Source organism: Pogona vitticeps, chromosome 4 (assembly GCF_051106095.1).
Source record: "Pogona vitticeps strain Pit_001003342236 chromosome 4, PviZW2.1, whole genome shotgun sequence".
NCBI lineage: Eukaryota > Metazoa > Chordata > Lepidosauria > Squamata > Agamidae > Pogona > Pogona vitticeps.
In genome coordinates this window covers 127742022-127759870 of record NC_135786.1, presented here as the reverse complement: position 1 = coordinate 127759870, position 17849 = coordinate 127742022, and the positions used below count along the sequence as shown (strand labels likewise).

Genomic DNA, 17849 nt, shown 5'->3' with positions numbered 1-17849 from the left:
TTTAAATCATTAAAAGGCAATATTTAAAACAAAAAATAGTAAGCATACATTACTAAAAAGGATCAAACAAATAGCACACTGAAAAACAGTAAACACCAGAAACACATTCAAAGCAATAAAGGCACAACCATCAATTAAAAAAAACACCACTCAGGCAGCCAGTCATTAAGGGAGAGCTTGCCTGAAGAGAGAGGTTTTCACCTACTTGCAGAAGGACAGTAAAGATGGGGCCAGTGCACAGTATCAAGCTACTATCATGAAATACTCTGTTTCACATAATAAATACCCTTTAATCTGTTGTCCACAACTGGCATTTAGAGCTTCAGCCTTTTAAAATGCAGATCATCTTAGTCCAAATATATATTTATATGTATATCTCCCAATTCTTTCTTCTCAGCCAGGTCTCTTTCCATTCCATTTCACCTGCTTCAAGTGCTCTGCAAGGAATTATCCACATGATCTGTTCTGTGGTACTTGTGGTGTCTTTATTGAGCCATCATGCAGATTAGACACTGATGATACACTCGTAAATGCTGGAGATGATTTTGTGATTTCCAAGGTATGTTTTCACTGACAAATAATAATAGTCATGCTTAGAAGCACTAGTTCACCTGTTCAGCTGTTGCAGTCTGATGTTATCCTGCAGAGAACATGATCTTAATTTCTTATGGTAAAACCTTTAATTTTTTATATTTAAAATTTCAATTTAAAAAAAGACCTTTGTGGCTGAAAATACATATGTCATTTTCCCCTAATCATTCTGGTCAACTGAAGATTTTTTTAAAACTTGTAAGTAAAATGGAAGGAATCTAGATCCTGTCAATACGCATGGTGGGGATGGGCAGACATTCCCTTCTAGTCAGTTTCTAAAGTATGTTTGTGTTGTCGTCCATATAAGGGGTTAAAAGAAAAAAGCAGAAATCCCCATTGGTGCTTTTTTAAAGTGGAGGTGGTGTGTGTTTGTGTGTGCTTGTTTGTTTTCAAGGGTGTGAATCAGAATCCCTGGTTCAAAATTCTTCTTTGATATGAACTGTCAAAACACTGTCAATCACAGTCCTTCAACTAGAAATTCAGGTTTAATAATACTATAACAGGCTTAAATATATTAAGTTTATTTTACTTAATTCTTTTTGAACTATTAAAAATTATATATAAATACTTGGTCGGACTATAAGGTATCAGAGAGCCTACTGAATTTCCTCAGAAAAATATACAGTATTAGCAGCATACGTATCTATAGCTTAACCTATTTTAACAGAATTATAGCTTGCAGACCTGGCAGCAGTCGACTAATTCATTGCCAACACCAAGAACAAATCTAGTAGAGAAAAAAGAACAAGGAACACAAACCACTGGCTTGTACTATCCATCCAGCAAACTTCTGGAGAAGAAAGAATATGAGCTAGTTTCACAAACAGGGAAGCAGAATAAGGTACATGATCACAAGCCTCTGCTCACAGCCATCAGTCCTGGAAGAGGTGAACAAAACTTGATGAGTTCATTGTTTTATAAAGAATTCTTCATAAGCCAACTCCTGCATTACTCATATTTCTTTATTCTGTCCATTTTTCTTGCTCCTGTTTCTGGCCTCAAAAATACTGACCCACCATACTTTTGTTTATTGATTTCCCCTTCAGTTTTCTTTTCCATAGCCATCCAACTACATCACTCTTCCTTTGCTGACAAGTTGCTTATGTGTGTTGGTATTTGTTTTGCTTTTGCCTTTCTTCTAAAGGTCCCTTCTCACCCATCTTTTATTTTTCCCCTTGCAAAATAGGTATCTGCCTTCTCCAAAGAGATGACATATAATTGCAGTTTATTTTTGATATATATGCAGCATTTTACGTATATATGCAGCTTTGGAAGAGAACAAAGTGAGGTTTCCTCTCTAACCTTGCAATATATTCATAATTTACCATTCTAAAGGAAGTTGCCTTTTTTGCTCCCATTTTAAAATATAGTTTAAATCCTGTCTGTTTCAGAAGTCTTTTTATGGTACCCTTTTCATACCCTTTATTATGTTGGTTTTTTAGATGTGTGATCTATTTTCCTTTGTTTTTAGTATGTGATCTGAACTTTTTCATTTTGGTTACTGTTAGTTTATTACCCATTTTGTGAAAACTTATTTTGAAATATAGATTGAGATGATTAACAAAAGAGGGGTTTCAATTTCACTACATAGGGAGTTAGTTTTACAATTAGGTTATAGAACATAAAGATAGGTTGTCGTCTCTTCTTACAGAGATCTAGTGGAATAGAATTTTCTGATGGTTAAGTTCAGGGACTGTTTTCAACATGGTTAATATGTAAATAAAGTAAAGCAATGAAAGTGTTGTGTGTATGTCCCTGTCATATACCTTATAGCCAATGCTGGATAAGAAGGTGAGAAAATTATCTGTTGCTGGGCAGGATGTTTTACACCAAGGTGGCTGCTTTGACAGTGTTTGTCTTAAGTGAGAGAAGATCAGGTTCTTCTGTCATCGAATGAAGAAATGGCATCTCAAAATTGGGTTATTTAAAAATAAATTATTGTACCTTTCTTTCATGCACTAATATAAAAGCCTTAAGTACTTTGTGGAGTATTTTAGCAGTAGCTTTAGCACTGTGCTTAAACTAAGGGTTGTTGCAAGCGTTTCCTGAGTTACTTGTTATTTCTTGGATTCACAGAGAGTTTGCATGTTCTCACTTATTTAGACCAGTTTGCTAACAGATTTGCTATCTTCTGCTTTTCAGCATAACATTTTGATTTAGAAAGACAGGAAACTGTTTGTTTGTGTCTAATACAATACATTGGCTAGGACAAAAGAGTGCCCTAATGGAAATGTTTTGTCACAGCTGGGGTTTTCTTTGTTTTTTTCATTTTTCATTTTGGTTTTAGTTTTGTCTGGAAAAATAACAGTAGCAGTAACAAATGGCAGCAATCATGGCAGGTGCCTAATGCTTACACTGAAGGTTAAATTCTGTATGGGTTCTACAACAAAATGTAACTCTAGAAGAGCAAAATCTCCTGCTCTTGTGGTCAAATAAGAGGTTTCTGTTTTGCAAAAATAGTTTTTTTGAGAAACCAGAAATGGACTTTTAATCGCTTCTGGTTTCAGATTTCAGGAATAGTGCAGTCCATGAACTTGCAGTTATGCTGAAAGTATGTTATGGTAGTGATGAGTTGAATTAATGTATTTTTGGTTCATAGCAGGGTTACTTATCCACTTGATTATATCAGCTCTCTTATTACTTTGATGTGATCTTTCCTCTAACCATAACTACTTCATTTTAGGTTACTGGAGGAAGCAACTAGATCACGTTTGTGCACATCTCAGAAGTTATACACAGAATAATGTGGCATTCCGGACATCAATTGGAGAACCTCAAATGGGGAAGGTAAGAGAAAATTCCTGGTCCAAGGATCTTTAATTGATGTAATTCACCTAGGTTTGTTGCTAATGTAAAGTAACCTTTCAAATGTAATGTAAAGTTAAAAAAAAGGATCAGAGCTAAACTTTATAGTCAAGGGTGGCATAACTTTTGGCTTGCGATTAGACATGGGATATTCATATTCGTATCCTTGGGGATATAAATGTGACTATTGGCATTGCAGGTGCCGCAGAAATCCAATCCCTTCCCCACAAACTGACTGGTCCACTCATGGATTGCTGTGTGGTGCACACGGCCATCGTCCTCATCATCACACTCATTGGGGAAGCAGCCCAGCTAGCTCTTCCTGTCTCCTCTCACAGCCAACTGCTCAACAGCTGAGCGAGGAGACTCCCCATCCCACCTCCTTGCCAGAGTGATCAGCTGTGCAGGAAGGAGCCGTGCTGCTTCCACAATTGGTGCAATGATGAAGACAACAGCCATGCACTCCGCGCAGCAATCCATGAGTGGACCAGCTGGTTTGCGGGGAGGGACTGGATTTCCGCATCACCTGTGGTGCCAATATTCATATTCATATCCCCAGGGATACAAATATGACTATCCCATGTCTACTTGTGGTTAATAGAAGGTGTAGTTAGCTTTGGTACTGCTGAAGACTGATGCTGATATCTGGATTTAATCTTGGGAAAGAAAGGAAGTTGATATAAGTACAAGGGAGAGAGGAGTTGGGGGCCAAACATCCTTTTTAACTCCCTTTTGTAGATTTATAAGTTCTGTGTAAGTTAGATATTTACGATTACATCATTATTTTGAGTGTTTCTTCTTTTATGTCATTGTGTTCTGCCTGCTTAATCAGTAAGCAATTAGACTGCACCTAGTTCATGTTGCAGGAGTTGATACGTAGCTAGCTGGGTGCAGTAGGAGAGTATGCATCAACAAGGGAAGGGCAGAAAGATGTTTAATTGGTGTTACATATTTTAACTTGAAAAAATATTAAAGCAATACATGTGCATGTGTGTCCATATCTCTGTAGGGCTCAGTGGTTCCAAACCCTGGGTTCCCAGATGTTCTTGGACTATGACTCCTAGAAATCCTAATCACTCTGTCTTCTGCAGCTTATTTCTGCTACAATCCATGAGGATGGTTACCAAGTCAGTCTCCATTTAAATTATGCACTTGCTATAAATAAGGTCAGTATGAAAACCTAAGCTGCTGGGAAAATCATAGTACTGTACTGAGAATCATGGTTAATTTGGAATTAATTCAGCCAGGCTGATCCTGGTTCATTTAAGACTACTAAGCTTTGACAATCTTTTAAACACTTATTTGTAAAAATTACAGCTTCAAATAAACGTTTGTACAATGCTAAAGATCCTCCTTATATATGCTATACAAGCCCAGTGCATTGTGGAAGGTTTGTGGGCGTATTCTAGGGCAGGGGTGTAAAACTCAGTTTCTTCTTGGGCTGCATCAGCATTATGGTTGCCTTCAAAGGGCCGGTTGTATCTGTAAGACTATATAAATGTATCTACTCTTTATCATATTAAATATAATCCTCCTCATTCAGTGCTCACTTTCTGACTCTTTGCTGCTTGGAATGCTGGGATTAGAAATCCCACTGGGCGGATTAGCAACATCCTTGTGGAGCATTATGGGTGACCGAGTAAGCACCTGCATGTTGTATACTGCACAGTAGCAGGCAACACTGTGAGGGTGACATGAAATGGCCTGGTGGGCCAGATTTGGCCCGCAAGTTTTGAATTTGACACATATGTTCTAGGGCACAGACCTATTTAAAGGAGGCCTGGCAAAGCTTCTTGGGTCCCACTGTGGTCCTGTTTCAACTAGAATTACTTTCAATGCTCCTCTGTAGTTTCATGTTGTAGGGCAGAGTGGGTAAATGTTGGGCCTCTGGGCTGCTGCCAGCAATAAGTGTGTGGAGCTTGGGCTCCCTCTTTCTGCTTTCTTTCCTCCCAAAATAGACATACAGATTTTCACATCATTTCCTTCCACCATCTCAGCACATAGAAATGTGGAGTATTAAATCTTCTCCCCTTAAGGAATCTCCATTCAGTTCCTGTTTTGAGTCACCCTGACTCCCAGCAAATTGTTTATGGGAATAAATAAGGATAGTGGGCTTCTGAACTGTTTTTTAGTGTTAAGCAGCAAGTGTGGGAGAAATTACATAGGAAACAGAGAAGGACCTCATGGGTCCATAGGCTGTGGATTGCTTGTAAATAAGAATCAGTAGCAAATCAGCAAAGTGTGTCTGCCCTTATTAAACAACTCATTGAGAAGCACTTTATAAGCACCTAATGCCTATATTGCATTTTAGAAATGACTGGTTCTTATTGGTAGCTTTTATGATGTGACAAATCCTTTCATATAACTAGGCATCTACTACTTATCATTCTCCAGAATATTTTCACCAGTAAACCAGTGACATTTGACTATCATGGTCTGAGACCAAATGGCACAATGGAATTAAGTGAAAATCAAGCTAATTTGGGTGAGTTTTCTTGATTTTTGTTGATATATTGCAAAATATTTGTTTCATTATCTGAGACTTAACACACATGGATTCTCATCTCGTGCCAAAACCCATTCAGAATTTGCTCTTTTAGCCTCTTAATGGGAACTCTGCCCCCCACCCTAATAGTTTCCCATCCGTTCATTTTGGCCTGCTCAGTAATCAAGTATGAAATAAGTTCTTGAGCAAATAATGTACTGTTTTCTATCTCATAGCATATTTTGTTCTAATTCCTTCTACTATTAGATTTTTTCTTTTTCTTTTTTTCTGTTAATTGTCTCCAGAGCTCTTTTCAAAAATGTATAGTCTATAAAACAGAAATAGTGCTGTAAGATCATCATTAAAATGAATGCCTTTGGGGCAACCCATCTCACAGTCATGCTGAATTTGTCGAATGTTCACAGAAGTTGGCCTGAGAAATAGGGAATCAAAGCTTCAGCTTTACCTTTGAGAGAAATTGTTTCAGACACTGGTTTTGGCAACAAATAAGCCACCGCATATGCTTCAGTATTTATCTGTAAATCTAAGAAACATCTTAAGGTGTTCCTTCCTACTGCCTTCTCCTGGATGCCAAGATTTACCTTTGAAACCCTAGTGTCAACAGTTTGGTATCAACATAGATTCCATCTTTGTTATTGATGGAATACTGATGTCTGTGATCAAAACAAAAATATCTACAACTTTTGAGCTTCTAATCCAGAGCTGGAGAAACTAAAGAAATACAAACAGAAAGAGGCCACAACTTTTGCATCATTATCTTATCAATTACCTGTAACTACCTGTACTCCGTGATATGTACAGTAAGTATTACATAGCTATATTCCACCAGTAACAATTCATATAGAGGGAAAAGACAGCATGCTGACTATCTCAGCTATCAAAATACTCAACACCATGAATGAGAGCTAGCTCATTCTCTGTTTTGCATACCACTGTTTCATTGCAGCAGACCACAGGTTAGACCCATTGGTAACACAACAAAAACATAAATGTTGGTATTCAGGAACAAGACATCCCTTGTATTTCTTCACTGATGGAACCAGGAGTTTCTGTAACTTTTTTCTCCATTTCCATTAATTTGTTGAGTAGTAGACCTCAAAATAGACAAGACAAATGCTGTATTAATACTCTGTGGTGACCCTACACATCCTGGTTTTAAATATTATTTCTGTTGTTCAAATGCAACTTAATCAAGTTACCGGAAAACCCAAGAGTTCTGACCAAGGATACAGGTTAAAGTCTGCATGCAGTTGAATCTGCATTGTTACTCAGGGCATGGCATATCAGTCTTTTGTAGACTATCCTAAACAAGTCCTTCTGTTACACCACCTTCAAAAATGGCATCCACATTCATATACCTACAAACTGAATTGTTAGTTTTGGAGAGGCAAAACATTTACCGTAGTCTGTGTCAGTTTCCACAGTGCTTACCTTTCTCCCTGATAAAAGTTTCTTTATAGGAGTGTGAACTCTGTATCCAGTAAAACCTACCGTACTCATATGCCCATAGGGTCTCTTTCTACTGTATTACAGAACCTCATGTCTCCTTTTGAGCCACTTGCTACTGTGTGTCTTCATATAATAACAGTTAAACTTGCCTTTCTGATGGTATATAGGTCCTCACAAATCTTATCCACTGCAAACAGATGCATCACACAATACAGTATATTTCATAGAGACAAAGTTGTGTTTTTTTACTAAAGTGATTTCATAGTCAACAGATCTACCTGCACTTTTCTCTGATCCAGCGAGTGCCTTAGACATCTCACTTCACACTGTGAATGTGTGTAGGGCATTGGCATTTTACGTTAGTAGAGCAAGGGACTTTAGGAGGTCACCTAGGTTATTTTTGGATTACTATTTTCCCAAGAAGGAGAACCAGTTTTTAGGCAAAGATTTGCAAAATTTGTAATTTTCATGATCAGTCTCTTATACAAACAGGCTCATCTGCCTCTTACTGGAAACATTTGCACCCATTTCACAGAGTACAGGTAGTTACAGGTAATTGATAAGATAATGATGCAAAAGTTGTGGCCTCTTTCTGTTTGTATTTCTTTAGTTTCTCCACCAATGCCTTCCACCACCAATGCAAGAAGGATGCTACATCACAAAATTTTTAAGATGTGTCCATGAATTTTTGTGGCCCATTGCAGACTAGACATCAAGCAAGGTTGGCTGCATCTTTTTTGGCAGTGGTATTGTCTTCCATTCTTTCATGAAATTCCCTACCCTGGTAAGCAAGCTGGATAGTCAGCTGTATGTGTGAGTCACAGAGACCACAAAGAAGTAAGACAGCTCGCTCACTTATAACTATAGTTCTTCAAGTGGTCATTTATGAACTTTCATAAGCCTCCCTCCTCCACTTGGTGCATCACATTTCCTTTTCTTCTGCTGACAGCAGGTTGAAAGAGTCATGAGGGTGGGGAAATGGGTCCCACCAAAAGGCAACAACATTCTAGATTCTGAATGAGCCTCTGCATACATGTTGAGTTCACAGATTAATTCACAGATGACCACTCAAAGGACTATGCTCATGGGTAAGCAACCCACCTTTTGTAATGTCCAAACCATCTTGCCTATCCAAGCACCTCACAACAGATCTAATAATTAATCCACAAAGTTGATGCCAAACAGGTGATGTTTAGTCCCAGGGACCCTTGTCTGCACTGCTTTTGTGGTGGTTGATGGTCACAGGGTGGCCGGTTGACAACACAAGAGAAGGAAATAATATTTTCTTCTGGAAATTACACTTTTAATTTTAATGTCAAAGGCTTTTCATAAACATAATTTTTAATAAAATTAAGAAAATGTAAGATTCAAAAATGCTCATTAAAAACGAAGAACAAAGGGGGAGAGCGGAAGAAAATTAAGCATCTCAGTAGAAAATCCAGAAATTCTGAATCACATTCCCGTGTTCTCATGCTACTGTATGTTGTCCTGCTACCACATGAATCTCACATAAATTTCAATGTAGTGCTCTCTGTTTTAGCAACTGAAGCAAGTCAAAGAACACCAAGTCCTAACAAGCAAGTCAGGAGGATAATAAAAACAAGGAAATATCTAGAAAAGGAAGACAGGCTCACAGTACGTATACACTTTTAACAGAAAACTTGGTTAGTGTGTGCTGTCAAGTTGGAACTGATTTATAGTGACCCTAATAGGGCTTTCAATGTAAGTGAGATATTTAAGGAGTGCTTTACCAATTCCACTCCCCCAGTGAGTTTCCATGGTTATGGGGGATTTGAACCCTGGTCCCCAGAGTCTTAATCCTTCACTTTGTCCTTTAAACCATACTGGGAATCCACTTGTTACATAGTCAGTGGTATTTTGGCTTGCCACACCAGATGGAGACCAGAGACAGTAACACTGGCAGTGGCTATGAAAAAGACGCTGTGCCACACACAGCACAGTATCAGTTGCCTCCTCCACCTGATCTAACATACCAGCGAGCAGCCAGAACATTTGTGGCCTTGCAGGGCTGTTTGGACTAGTAGTCCTACACCTCTAGAGCAGCACAGGTTGCCAATGCATGTCCTAAAAGAAGCCCAGCGGGTAAGAAATCCCATCTCTGGGGTTTTGGGGGCCACAACTGCTAGAAGACACAGGGAATCTTTTGATGTGATATTTGGGACCATGTATCAGCCCTGGGGGCTGTATGTGGCTTACATGTTGCCCACCTCTTCTTTAGCTACAGAAAGTACATTGCAAGATCTTAAGCCTTTAGGATCTACTAAACAGCAATGTTACTGAACAATGGCCAGAATCCTGTTGATGAACTAACTATGCATGCACAAATCCAAGTAGCACCTGTAGTTGTTGCACTACCACCAAAGGGGAAGTGTGATCTATGAAGCACTTCTGCTGACACATTGCAAAATTATGCCAGGATGCACAATCTATGGTTAAACTGCATAGTACAATTTCTTGTTGCCAGGCATAACATCTGGCCCATTGGCACTGGTGTAACTTTACATTATGGAGGCATGAACAGGATTTTGCCCATTGTAATCTGGCCGTTTTTTCATTTGCCTAGAAATTGCAGTTTTAAAGCATAAATGTCTATGTAGTTTGAAATTAACTTTGCCTTCTATATTTTAAAGAAACACTTCATCCTGTGACATGTTTGGACAGAGAATACTTATTACCTGTTTTGGTTTCTGCATTTTTTCTAGATTGAGTCAAGGCAGTTGTTGAAAGAAGTGGGTCCAAAAGGGCAGGGACAGCCTTTATTGATAGAACAACTGATTGATGAGGTAATGTTTCCTCGGCATCTCAGTTGCCTGTGCTATTATTAAAAAGTAAGTAGTGTTTTATTTAATAAATTTCCAAAGAAAATCAAAGTATCAAAATTCAGGGTCAAGAAGCCTTCAGCACGCAGGGCTCTTTAGTCAAGCCCAGAGCCTCACTTCTGACACCCTCCATGTACTTAAAAGCTTCTGAAGTTTCTATTTCTGCCACTAGAGGGTTTTTTAAAAGCCTAATTGGAGACAGACAGACAGACAGACAGACAGACAGACAGACAGACAGACAGATGTTTCTGGTCGGATGAGGCACATGATTATTATTTAAGTTCTCCCAAGGGTCCTGCATCCATTGGACAAGATAGTATGTGGGATTGTTGGTCTGGGATATCCTGTACTGAAATAATTATGGTCCTTCTTCATGTCACATTCTCCCATACACACTAGGGAGCTGACCCCAACTATACCAACAGTGATGAGGAACCTGCTTTAACATTGGCTGTCCTGAATAAACATCATGAAGCTATTCCTGTGCTTGTGCAGAAAGGCGCAGACATTGACCACCAGTCAGGACCGTATGTTAGACATTTTCAAGTTTTCTTCTCTTCTTTGATGTTTTACATTTTGGAGGGAAGTAGAACTGGTATACAAAATGGTCTAAATATTGTATGGGGGGAATATATATAATTTCAGTTTGAACAAGCCCATATTGTTTGTGAGACTTTCACTAGTATCTTAGGTAATGAGCTGGTTTCCTTAATCTGACCATGTTGCTCATGCACAGTTCGTATTTATATTATTTTCTTATGGCACAGAAAGTATCCCCCTCCCCACCCCGCTCATTTTTACATATTTTACTTTCATGATGAAAAAGTTCTGCATGTTGCTTATGCTGAAGCAGCAAAGTTATGCTCAGTGCAGTGGATTTGGGCCAGGAACAATCGAAATTATAATTCCAAACCATTTGGAATTCCATACTGATCTGATATGCAATCACACTCTGTGCCAGGCAGAATAGACAGATTTGGGCTGGGTGGGGAGACATGGAAAAGCACAATGACAGACTGAAGCCAGAAACATAGAGAACAGGGAGTGTGAGGTTTTGCATATCTATGTATTTACATACCCTGTTGATTACAAATAAAAGTTTGAGTTGTCAAAACACTACATTTACTTACAGTATATTTCTGGTGGAGATTTGGACCAAATTAATCTCAAGTCAGCATATACCATGGTTTTAGTCTTTCATATGTATCTTCTAGGTCAAATTTTCAAAGCTTGTCACATGATATGCACTACTCTGCAATCACAAACATACAATTTCATCATTCCCAAATGAAGGTTTTCAGATAAATGCATCCATTTAACATTGGTGTCTTTGATCTCAAAAAATTTCATGTGTCTTGGTGTTTACCTTTTTTTCTGCTCTCCAGGACCTCCATTATTTTTTTTTCTGTTCCATTAGTTACATGTGCCACAATCCAAAATGGGGTGGACAATCCTAACAGGAAAACATATTTAAATCACAGACTGTTGATTCAGTTTTTTCTAGCTCTCTGTCATTACATTGTCTTTTAACTGGCAAGTTACTTCCTTAACATATATTTTGTTCTCTTCAAGAGGAAAATTTGAACACAGAAACAAAGGGAAGTCAGATATGCTAAGCCAAAAGCAGATCCTGTTTTAAATGTTGCAGTTCAGAAACGCCAACATCTGCTGTTTTAGGAAGATAGTTTGTATTCACAACATGGTTATGACCAACCACTTCTGTTTTTCATACCTTACCTGTCCTCCTCTTGACACAGAGAGAACAATACAGCTCTTCATGAAGCAGTCTTGCTGGGCATGGAAGGATGGGAATGCATTGAAGCATTGCTAGGGTAAGTTGATTTAGTGGACTGTTACTTGGAAGGGGGACTAGGTACCTTCAACATCTGCTTTTTCATAGGGATAAGTCCTCATGTCCATCACTATTATTAGAATAATGAACTCTGGCTCTGGCTTTTCCCATCATTCTAATAAGCAGATCCTTTTCTAAAATGAATATTCTCTCTTTACAGATGTAATGCCGACATGAGAAAGAAAAACACCAGAGGACTGTCAGCTTCTGACTTGGCACTAAAGAGTGGCAATGACAAAATAGTGTCCTTGTTTGCTAGTAAGTTAGGATAAAACTCTCACCATCCAAACTAACTCCTAGTTGATTGTCTAGAACCATTTTTGTTTTGAAGAATTATTTGTAAAATCATGAAACTTTTCCCCTTGATTTGAACACATTCTGAAACCAGTTCTGGGTTAAGGCCATGTTTCAGTGCTGGACCTGCAGATTTTGTCATGGGGGACAAAGAGCTGCACCAAAGCCTTGTCCTTCCTCATTGTGAAGTTCAAGCAATAAATTCTATTTCACCTTTTTTATTTTAACCTTTATTTATGTTGGAATGAAATTGCCCCCTATCAGGATGAGATTCCCACTTTTAATTTTTCATACCCACAATAATCCTAGTAACAATAATGCTTCTAAAAGTCACCCCTTTAGCCACACTATTAATTTTTCTTACCCAGTTTGCAAGGTCCACTATACCTAATAATGAATTAGACTGAAGAATAGTGGATGACCTTGGTTCAAAAACTGACACCTGGTTCTATGGTAGTAGAAAAGACGGTAGAGCTTTTAGAACTGTATTTGACTGCCTTAGTCTGATCTTTCACTGAAGGCTTTTAGCAAAACTCAACCTCAAAAAGTCTGTAGGCCACAGACACACACACTCGTTTGATCTGTCCACTCATATATGTAGGTTAGGATGTTTATACAAACATCACAACAACATACATGGCTCTCATCTTTTTTCTCGCTTTGTCCTCAAAAAAATCCTGTGGCAGATCAGACTGAATAAGTGGCGAGCCCCAGGTCACCCAGTGAATTTCATGGCTTGGTATCTTGAAGCACGATGGTATGGAATTACTGTATATACGGTGGTGCCTCACAAGACAAATGCCTCGCAGGACAAAAAACTCGCAAGACAAATGGTTTTGGCAATGGGGTTGATGACTCGCAAGACAAATGTTTTTCATTTTTTGTTCCTGCCTCATGTTTGCTGATTTGTAAATGTGTTTCTATGTTTAAAAATTTAGTTTTTTGATTTTTCGCAAGACAACATTAACCGTGGAACGAATTAAATTCGTCTTGCAAGGCACCACTGTATAGCATTCTTACAAGCAGCCATTTTTGCTTTGGTTCTGACTACCATCCCAGCACTTCTGTGACTAACTACTTCCTAGCACCACATAGCATCAATTCAGATATTTCATGTATATCCTTGTATGTATTTTGCCGTTGGGATCTTCTAGGAAATGTAAAAGTGAAGATGCACATGAAAGAGGTTCTAATCCTCTCGTCTTAGTAAGTCCTCTTGAAAAATAACTCTAAAAATATCTATGTAAAACATCTTTTTCCAAGCAGGTACCTGTCAAATGTGCTGGACAAAAAGTCCAATTATCCCTAGCCAAGCATGCTCACTAGTGTGAATACATTGTATAAACTATAGGAATGTGCAGTTCAATTTTATTTATTGTGATTGCAAAGTTTGGCTTCTTATGTACTTCACAGAATTAATGGAAAAGTAGGAGGAAAGACCGGAGACAGAGTAACATAAGAGCCATATGGAAAAGCATGTCACGCCCTCCTCTCTGTCCTCTTTCTAACCAGCTACTACCTATGTATTTCTAACCTTTTCAAAGTATTTTTAAAGTAATATTTTTAATAAATATTTTATTTTTAAAAAACAAAGTTGTTTGACAGAACAAAACAATCAGGAGACTGTTGTCTTGGGCAATATAAAAATTTTATTCAAAATTTAGTAGGACAATCCTGTCTACACTGATAGTCAATAATATTAGCACAGCTTTATTGGATTCTTATAGACTTACAGCGAGGCAGATGGCAAAACAAGATTCATTAAGACAATGGTCCTTAGCACTGATGTTATTTTTTGCTTTTGTTAATTGGCAATGCATAATTATGTCAATTAGAGGGGATATTCATATTCATCTCCCGGGGAGATAAATACAAATATCGCCACCACAGGTGGCCAGTCCGATGGACCATCCTCCCAGAACTGGGCCATCCACTTGCTGCTTGCGGTGTGGCATGCACGGCCCACCGTCATTCGTGCCATCCCAACTGCAGAAGTAGCCACATCACATCCAATTGTCTCTGTTAAAGGTGTGACTGTTAATATGTAGTTTCCCAGGACTATGAAATGTGACTGAACATAGAAACAAATATTTAAATTTGGATAGCTGAACTGAATTACTGCAGTAGAGATTGGTACTGTGCTAGAAAAATGTGAATATGTTCTTCACTATGTAAAGCCCTTTCTCCTTTGATGTATATATTCCATTTGAATGATATGTAAGAAGAGAATGTTTCTATCTAATAAAAGTTTCAAGATCTGAAGAAATTATTATAGGCATCCCATAACTTTGAACAAAAACCCTTTCCATTTGTGCAGTAGGTAAGTCTCTGCTTCTCTCTTGGACATCACTCTTGGTAATTCTGCTGCAGTGAAAAACCACAGTTCTCAGAAAAATAGCAAATATCCAATTTATTACCAATATGCCAACAGGGCACCACTGCTCTCTACAACAGCAAGTAGAGAGTTGAATTTTTGTCATGTGACTTGTTTTCTGTGATCCGCCAAGAAAATCTAAATATTATCGCCGCAATCTGAGAAAGAATGCATGCTTGCACTCCTTACTATCCAAGGGGTAGTATTTGTCATAGAAATCTAAGATGTACTCTTCAGTTTTAAATCCAAACTTTTGGTACAGCAACATTGCCGAATTACTTGCAGAGACATGAAGGGTTGCATCTTTGCCCATGCAGGTCTGTCAAAAGAAAATAAAAAGTAGTATGATAGTTAAGGAAAGAAATTGCTAAGTAAGGAAGGAATAATGGGGTTGAAAGGTCAGCTCAAACAAAAGCTCATGTGTATCTTGCTGCTTCAGTAAGGTGGGAAATGGGCATCATGAATCTCACACACAACACAAGTACTGTATGTTCTGATCCCAAATAATCATGCTGCAAGAGAAAGAAATATTAAGGTATTCATGCTGCTTCCTTGTAGTGTGAACTGAGTCTAAGTAGATCACTGCCTTTAATCAAACATTATGACAAAAAAAGTAAGCATTTTATATAGTTTATTCACTAGCGTGAACAGGTGGAGATACTAGATCTCACACTGGGCTTGGCAAAATGCACTGTATACCCATCCCCCTCCAGAGCTCATTTTTTCTGGAAACTTACTGCTACCTCCAACTATCTATCCACAACACTGCTTCTCTCTTTAAGAAGCAGTTGCATGGCAACAGCTGCTCAAACTGAGTGGTGGAGCTAGCTGGACAGGAGTTTAATGAAGCAGTGATATGACTGCTACTTTGCAATGGTATCTTTAAAAGAGGGGGGGGGGGAAGAAAAAGGAATCTCTTTCCTAAGGCTTCATATACACAAGGTGAAGGCAACTGCCAGGGCCAACCCGGTTGCACTCTCTCCCCTCCACAGTTTATCAGATGGAAATAGAAAGAGCTTCTTTTTCTACTTCTTTTTAAAATCTAGTTAGTGTTACATCTGGTTGATGAAGCACTGCAGCAAATTCATGGCTACACAGAGAATGTACTTTGTGTGAACCATCCTGACAAAATTTAGTGAAATAAAAGGCCTACCAACTTTACAATAACATGGTCAAGAGATTTACTATCACTAAATTGTTTTATTTAATACTTTTGAAAAAGCCAAAAAAGGAGATTGCTGCTTTCAGTCTTGACCCATTATTTGTTCCACTTTACCTTCAGGTGAAAACGTGTCTCTTAGCTAGATATTTGTAAGAATACCAAAAGCACTTTTCAGTCTTTCCCAGGTCACCCTAAACCGGAAATGTCTTGAGACACATAACAAACCATACTGGACTTGAACCAGCAATCTAGTTTTCACACTACTTCTGCCACTGCTATTACCTTGTGAATTCAGCTTTCCAACACTGATTTATTTGTAGCTCCATGTCCAACTTCCTATGGGTTGTATATTTACTACACCTGCAGTGCATAGTCTTCTAGATTTTTTTTAAAAATTAATTCTCAACAATCCTGTTAGTTACATATTCAGTACAGGGGCAGCATGTAAGCAAGCAAGAGAAAGCCAAAGGCCCAAATCCTCTTGCTTAATATAATACACTGCATTATGAGCAGGCTCACTGAATCAATGAAGATTAAGTCAATCAATTCCTTCATATATTCCATTGATTCAAATGGGTCTACTATAATTATAACTTACTATGCTAAAGTAAACCACTGTTAGAGTAGCCCCATTTGAATCAATGCAACTTATAAAGGACTTGACTCATGAAATCCCCACTGATTCAATGGGCCTATCGCAAAGCAATAGGATTTTGACCATTGAAAGACAAATATGGTACAATCACTGCACAGGCTACATATGTAAGAACCTGTTCACCTACATATATTTTTACAGAAACATAAGAAAAGAAAATGTTGCCACTATACTGTACACTGATACAATCACAGAGTGATTAGATATATGTCTATTCCCACTGACTTCTGTGGGCCATGTTCCCTAGCAGGTGTGCATAGAAGTGAGTGTGGTCATGCTTTTCTCAATTTCTGTATAGCAAAAAAGCTCAGTGCTGAGGGATGTGTGTAATGAATTTGCAAACCATTATAGAGGAAACAACTAACAGCCAATAATGCACACAAATGATATAAATAGACTTGATTAAATTTGCCGTATTTTCATTTGAACTTAAAGAAAATGTACAGGTCGTATTTCTTAAAAGAAAACACTTTTCAGGTTACCTGAATAAGATGGTAAATCATGAAAGTTGCAATCCCTGATCGTCTCCATTCAGGATGAACAAATAGAAAAGAGATGTATGCTTCATTGTATTTAACATCTGGCACCATGAAACCAAAAGCAATGATGACTTTTTTATAAAGGACAACAACACTGAAGTCTGGATACTGTAGGCATTCTGAAAGGTCAATTCCTGTAGAATGAGAGGAGGAGTCTCATGATCAATCACAACAATGGAAAAACAATATTAATCATTATCGGCTCAAAATATCCCATATCAATGCAGAATCTGAGCTTGTGCCAACCCCTGAAGAGTGATTCTCCAAGGGAGGGTCACAATGCTCCTCACTCAGCCTTAAATCAACCATGGGATAGCTGGGAATTTCTTAAGACACTTCTTTTAGAGCTGTGTTCGTTTCTTCTTCATCATATTTCTTATGATATCTAAATACCCTTTCTATTTTTAAGAAGTAAACGCTTGGAATGGACTGCTGAACTACAGAACAAAGAACATCAAAGAGTACTTTAAAGAAATCCTCAGTTCTGTCTAAAATAAATTATCCGGGGCACAAGCTTTATATATGCACATATATACTGTATTATACACAAAGATGTGTAAAACAACTCCAACAAATCGTCTGTTTCTTCTTTAAAAGCAACTTCATAATGGTTTACCCATGAAGTCTCATGGTGCTTAATGCTGCCCACAACTATTTTTTTAGGAAACTGTTCCTACCCACACACTTGCTTCCCCCATTCCCTCCACAAAGTTCAATATGCATGTTCACCCTCACTTTGAACCAGAGTAGATTTAAGCAAATGGAAAATTTCAAGTAGAGAA

General features: G+C 38.2%; 2 protein-coding genes and 1 long non-coding RNA gene across 6 annotated transcripts in view; 1 reads left to right on the top strand and 2 right to left on the bottom strand.

Annotated features, from left to right (window-relative positions):
• DZANK1 (double zinc ribbon and ankyrin repeat domains 1) overlaps nt 1-12617 on the top strand; it is a 33886-nt gene extending 21269 nt beyond the window's left edge. For all 3 annotated transcript variants that reach the window (XM_072998336.2, XM_072998337.2, XM_072998335.2), the window contains exons 8-17: nt 398-559; nt 1259-1478; nt 3275-3378; nt 4488-4562; nt 5791-5881; nt 8892-8986; nt 10075-10155; nt 10591-10718; nt 11949-12023; nt 12204-12617. In XM_072998336.2, coding sequence (XP_072854437.2) covers nt 398-559; nt 1259-1478; nt 3275-3378; nt 4488-4562; nt 5791-5881; nt 8892-8986; nt 10075-10155; nt 10591-10718; nt 11949-12023; nt 12204-12315 — 1143 coding nt within the window. In that variant the 3' untranslated portion in view covers nt 12316-12617. The remainder of the gene's footprint in view (nt 1-397; nt 560-1258; nt 1479-3274; nt 3379-4487; nt 4563-5790; nt 5882-8891; nt 8987-10074; nt 10156-10590; nt 10719-11948; nt 12024-12203) is intronic.
• On the bottom strand, nt 10812-11901 carry LOC144588919 (uncharacterized). Its single transcript, XR_013544679.1, has 2 exons — nt 11558-11901; nt 10812-11443 (listed from the first exon to the last, which is right to left on the bottom strand). It is a non-coding gene; the product is annotated as an uncharacterized LOC144588919 (long non-coding RNA).
• Nucleotides 12618-13963: 1346 nt separating the features above from the next.
• Nucleotides 13964-17849, bottom strand: part of KAT14 (lysine acetyltransferase 14) — a 34661-nt gene continuing 30775 nt past the window's right edge. For both annotated transcript variants that reach the window (XM_020814583.3, XM_020814585.3), the window contains 2 exons: nt 17011-17201; nt 13964-15030 (listed from right to left, as the gene is read on the bottom strand). In XM_020814583.3, coding sequence (XP_020670242.1) covers nt 14857-15030; nt 17011-17201 — 365 coding nt within the window. In that variant the 3' untranslated portion in view covers nt 13964-14856. The remainder of the gene's footprint in view (nt 15031-17010; nt 17202-17849) is intronic.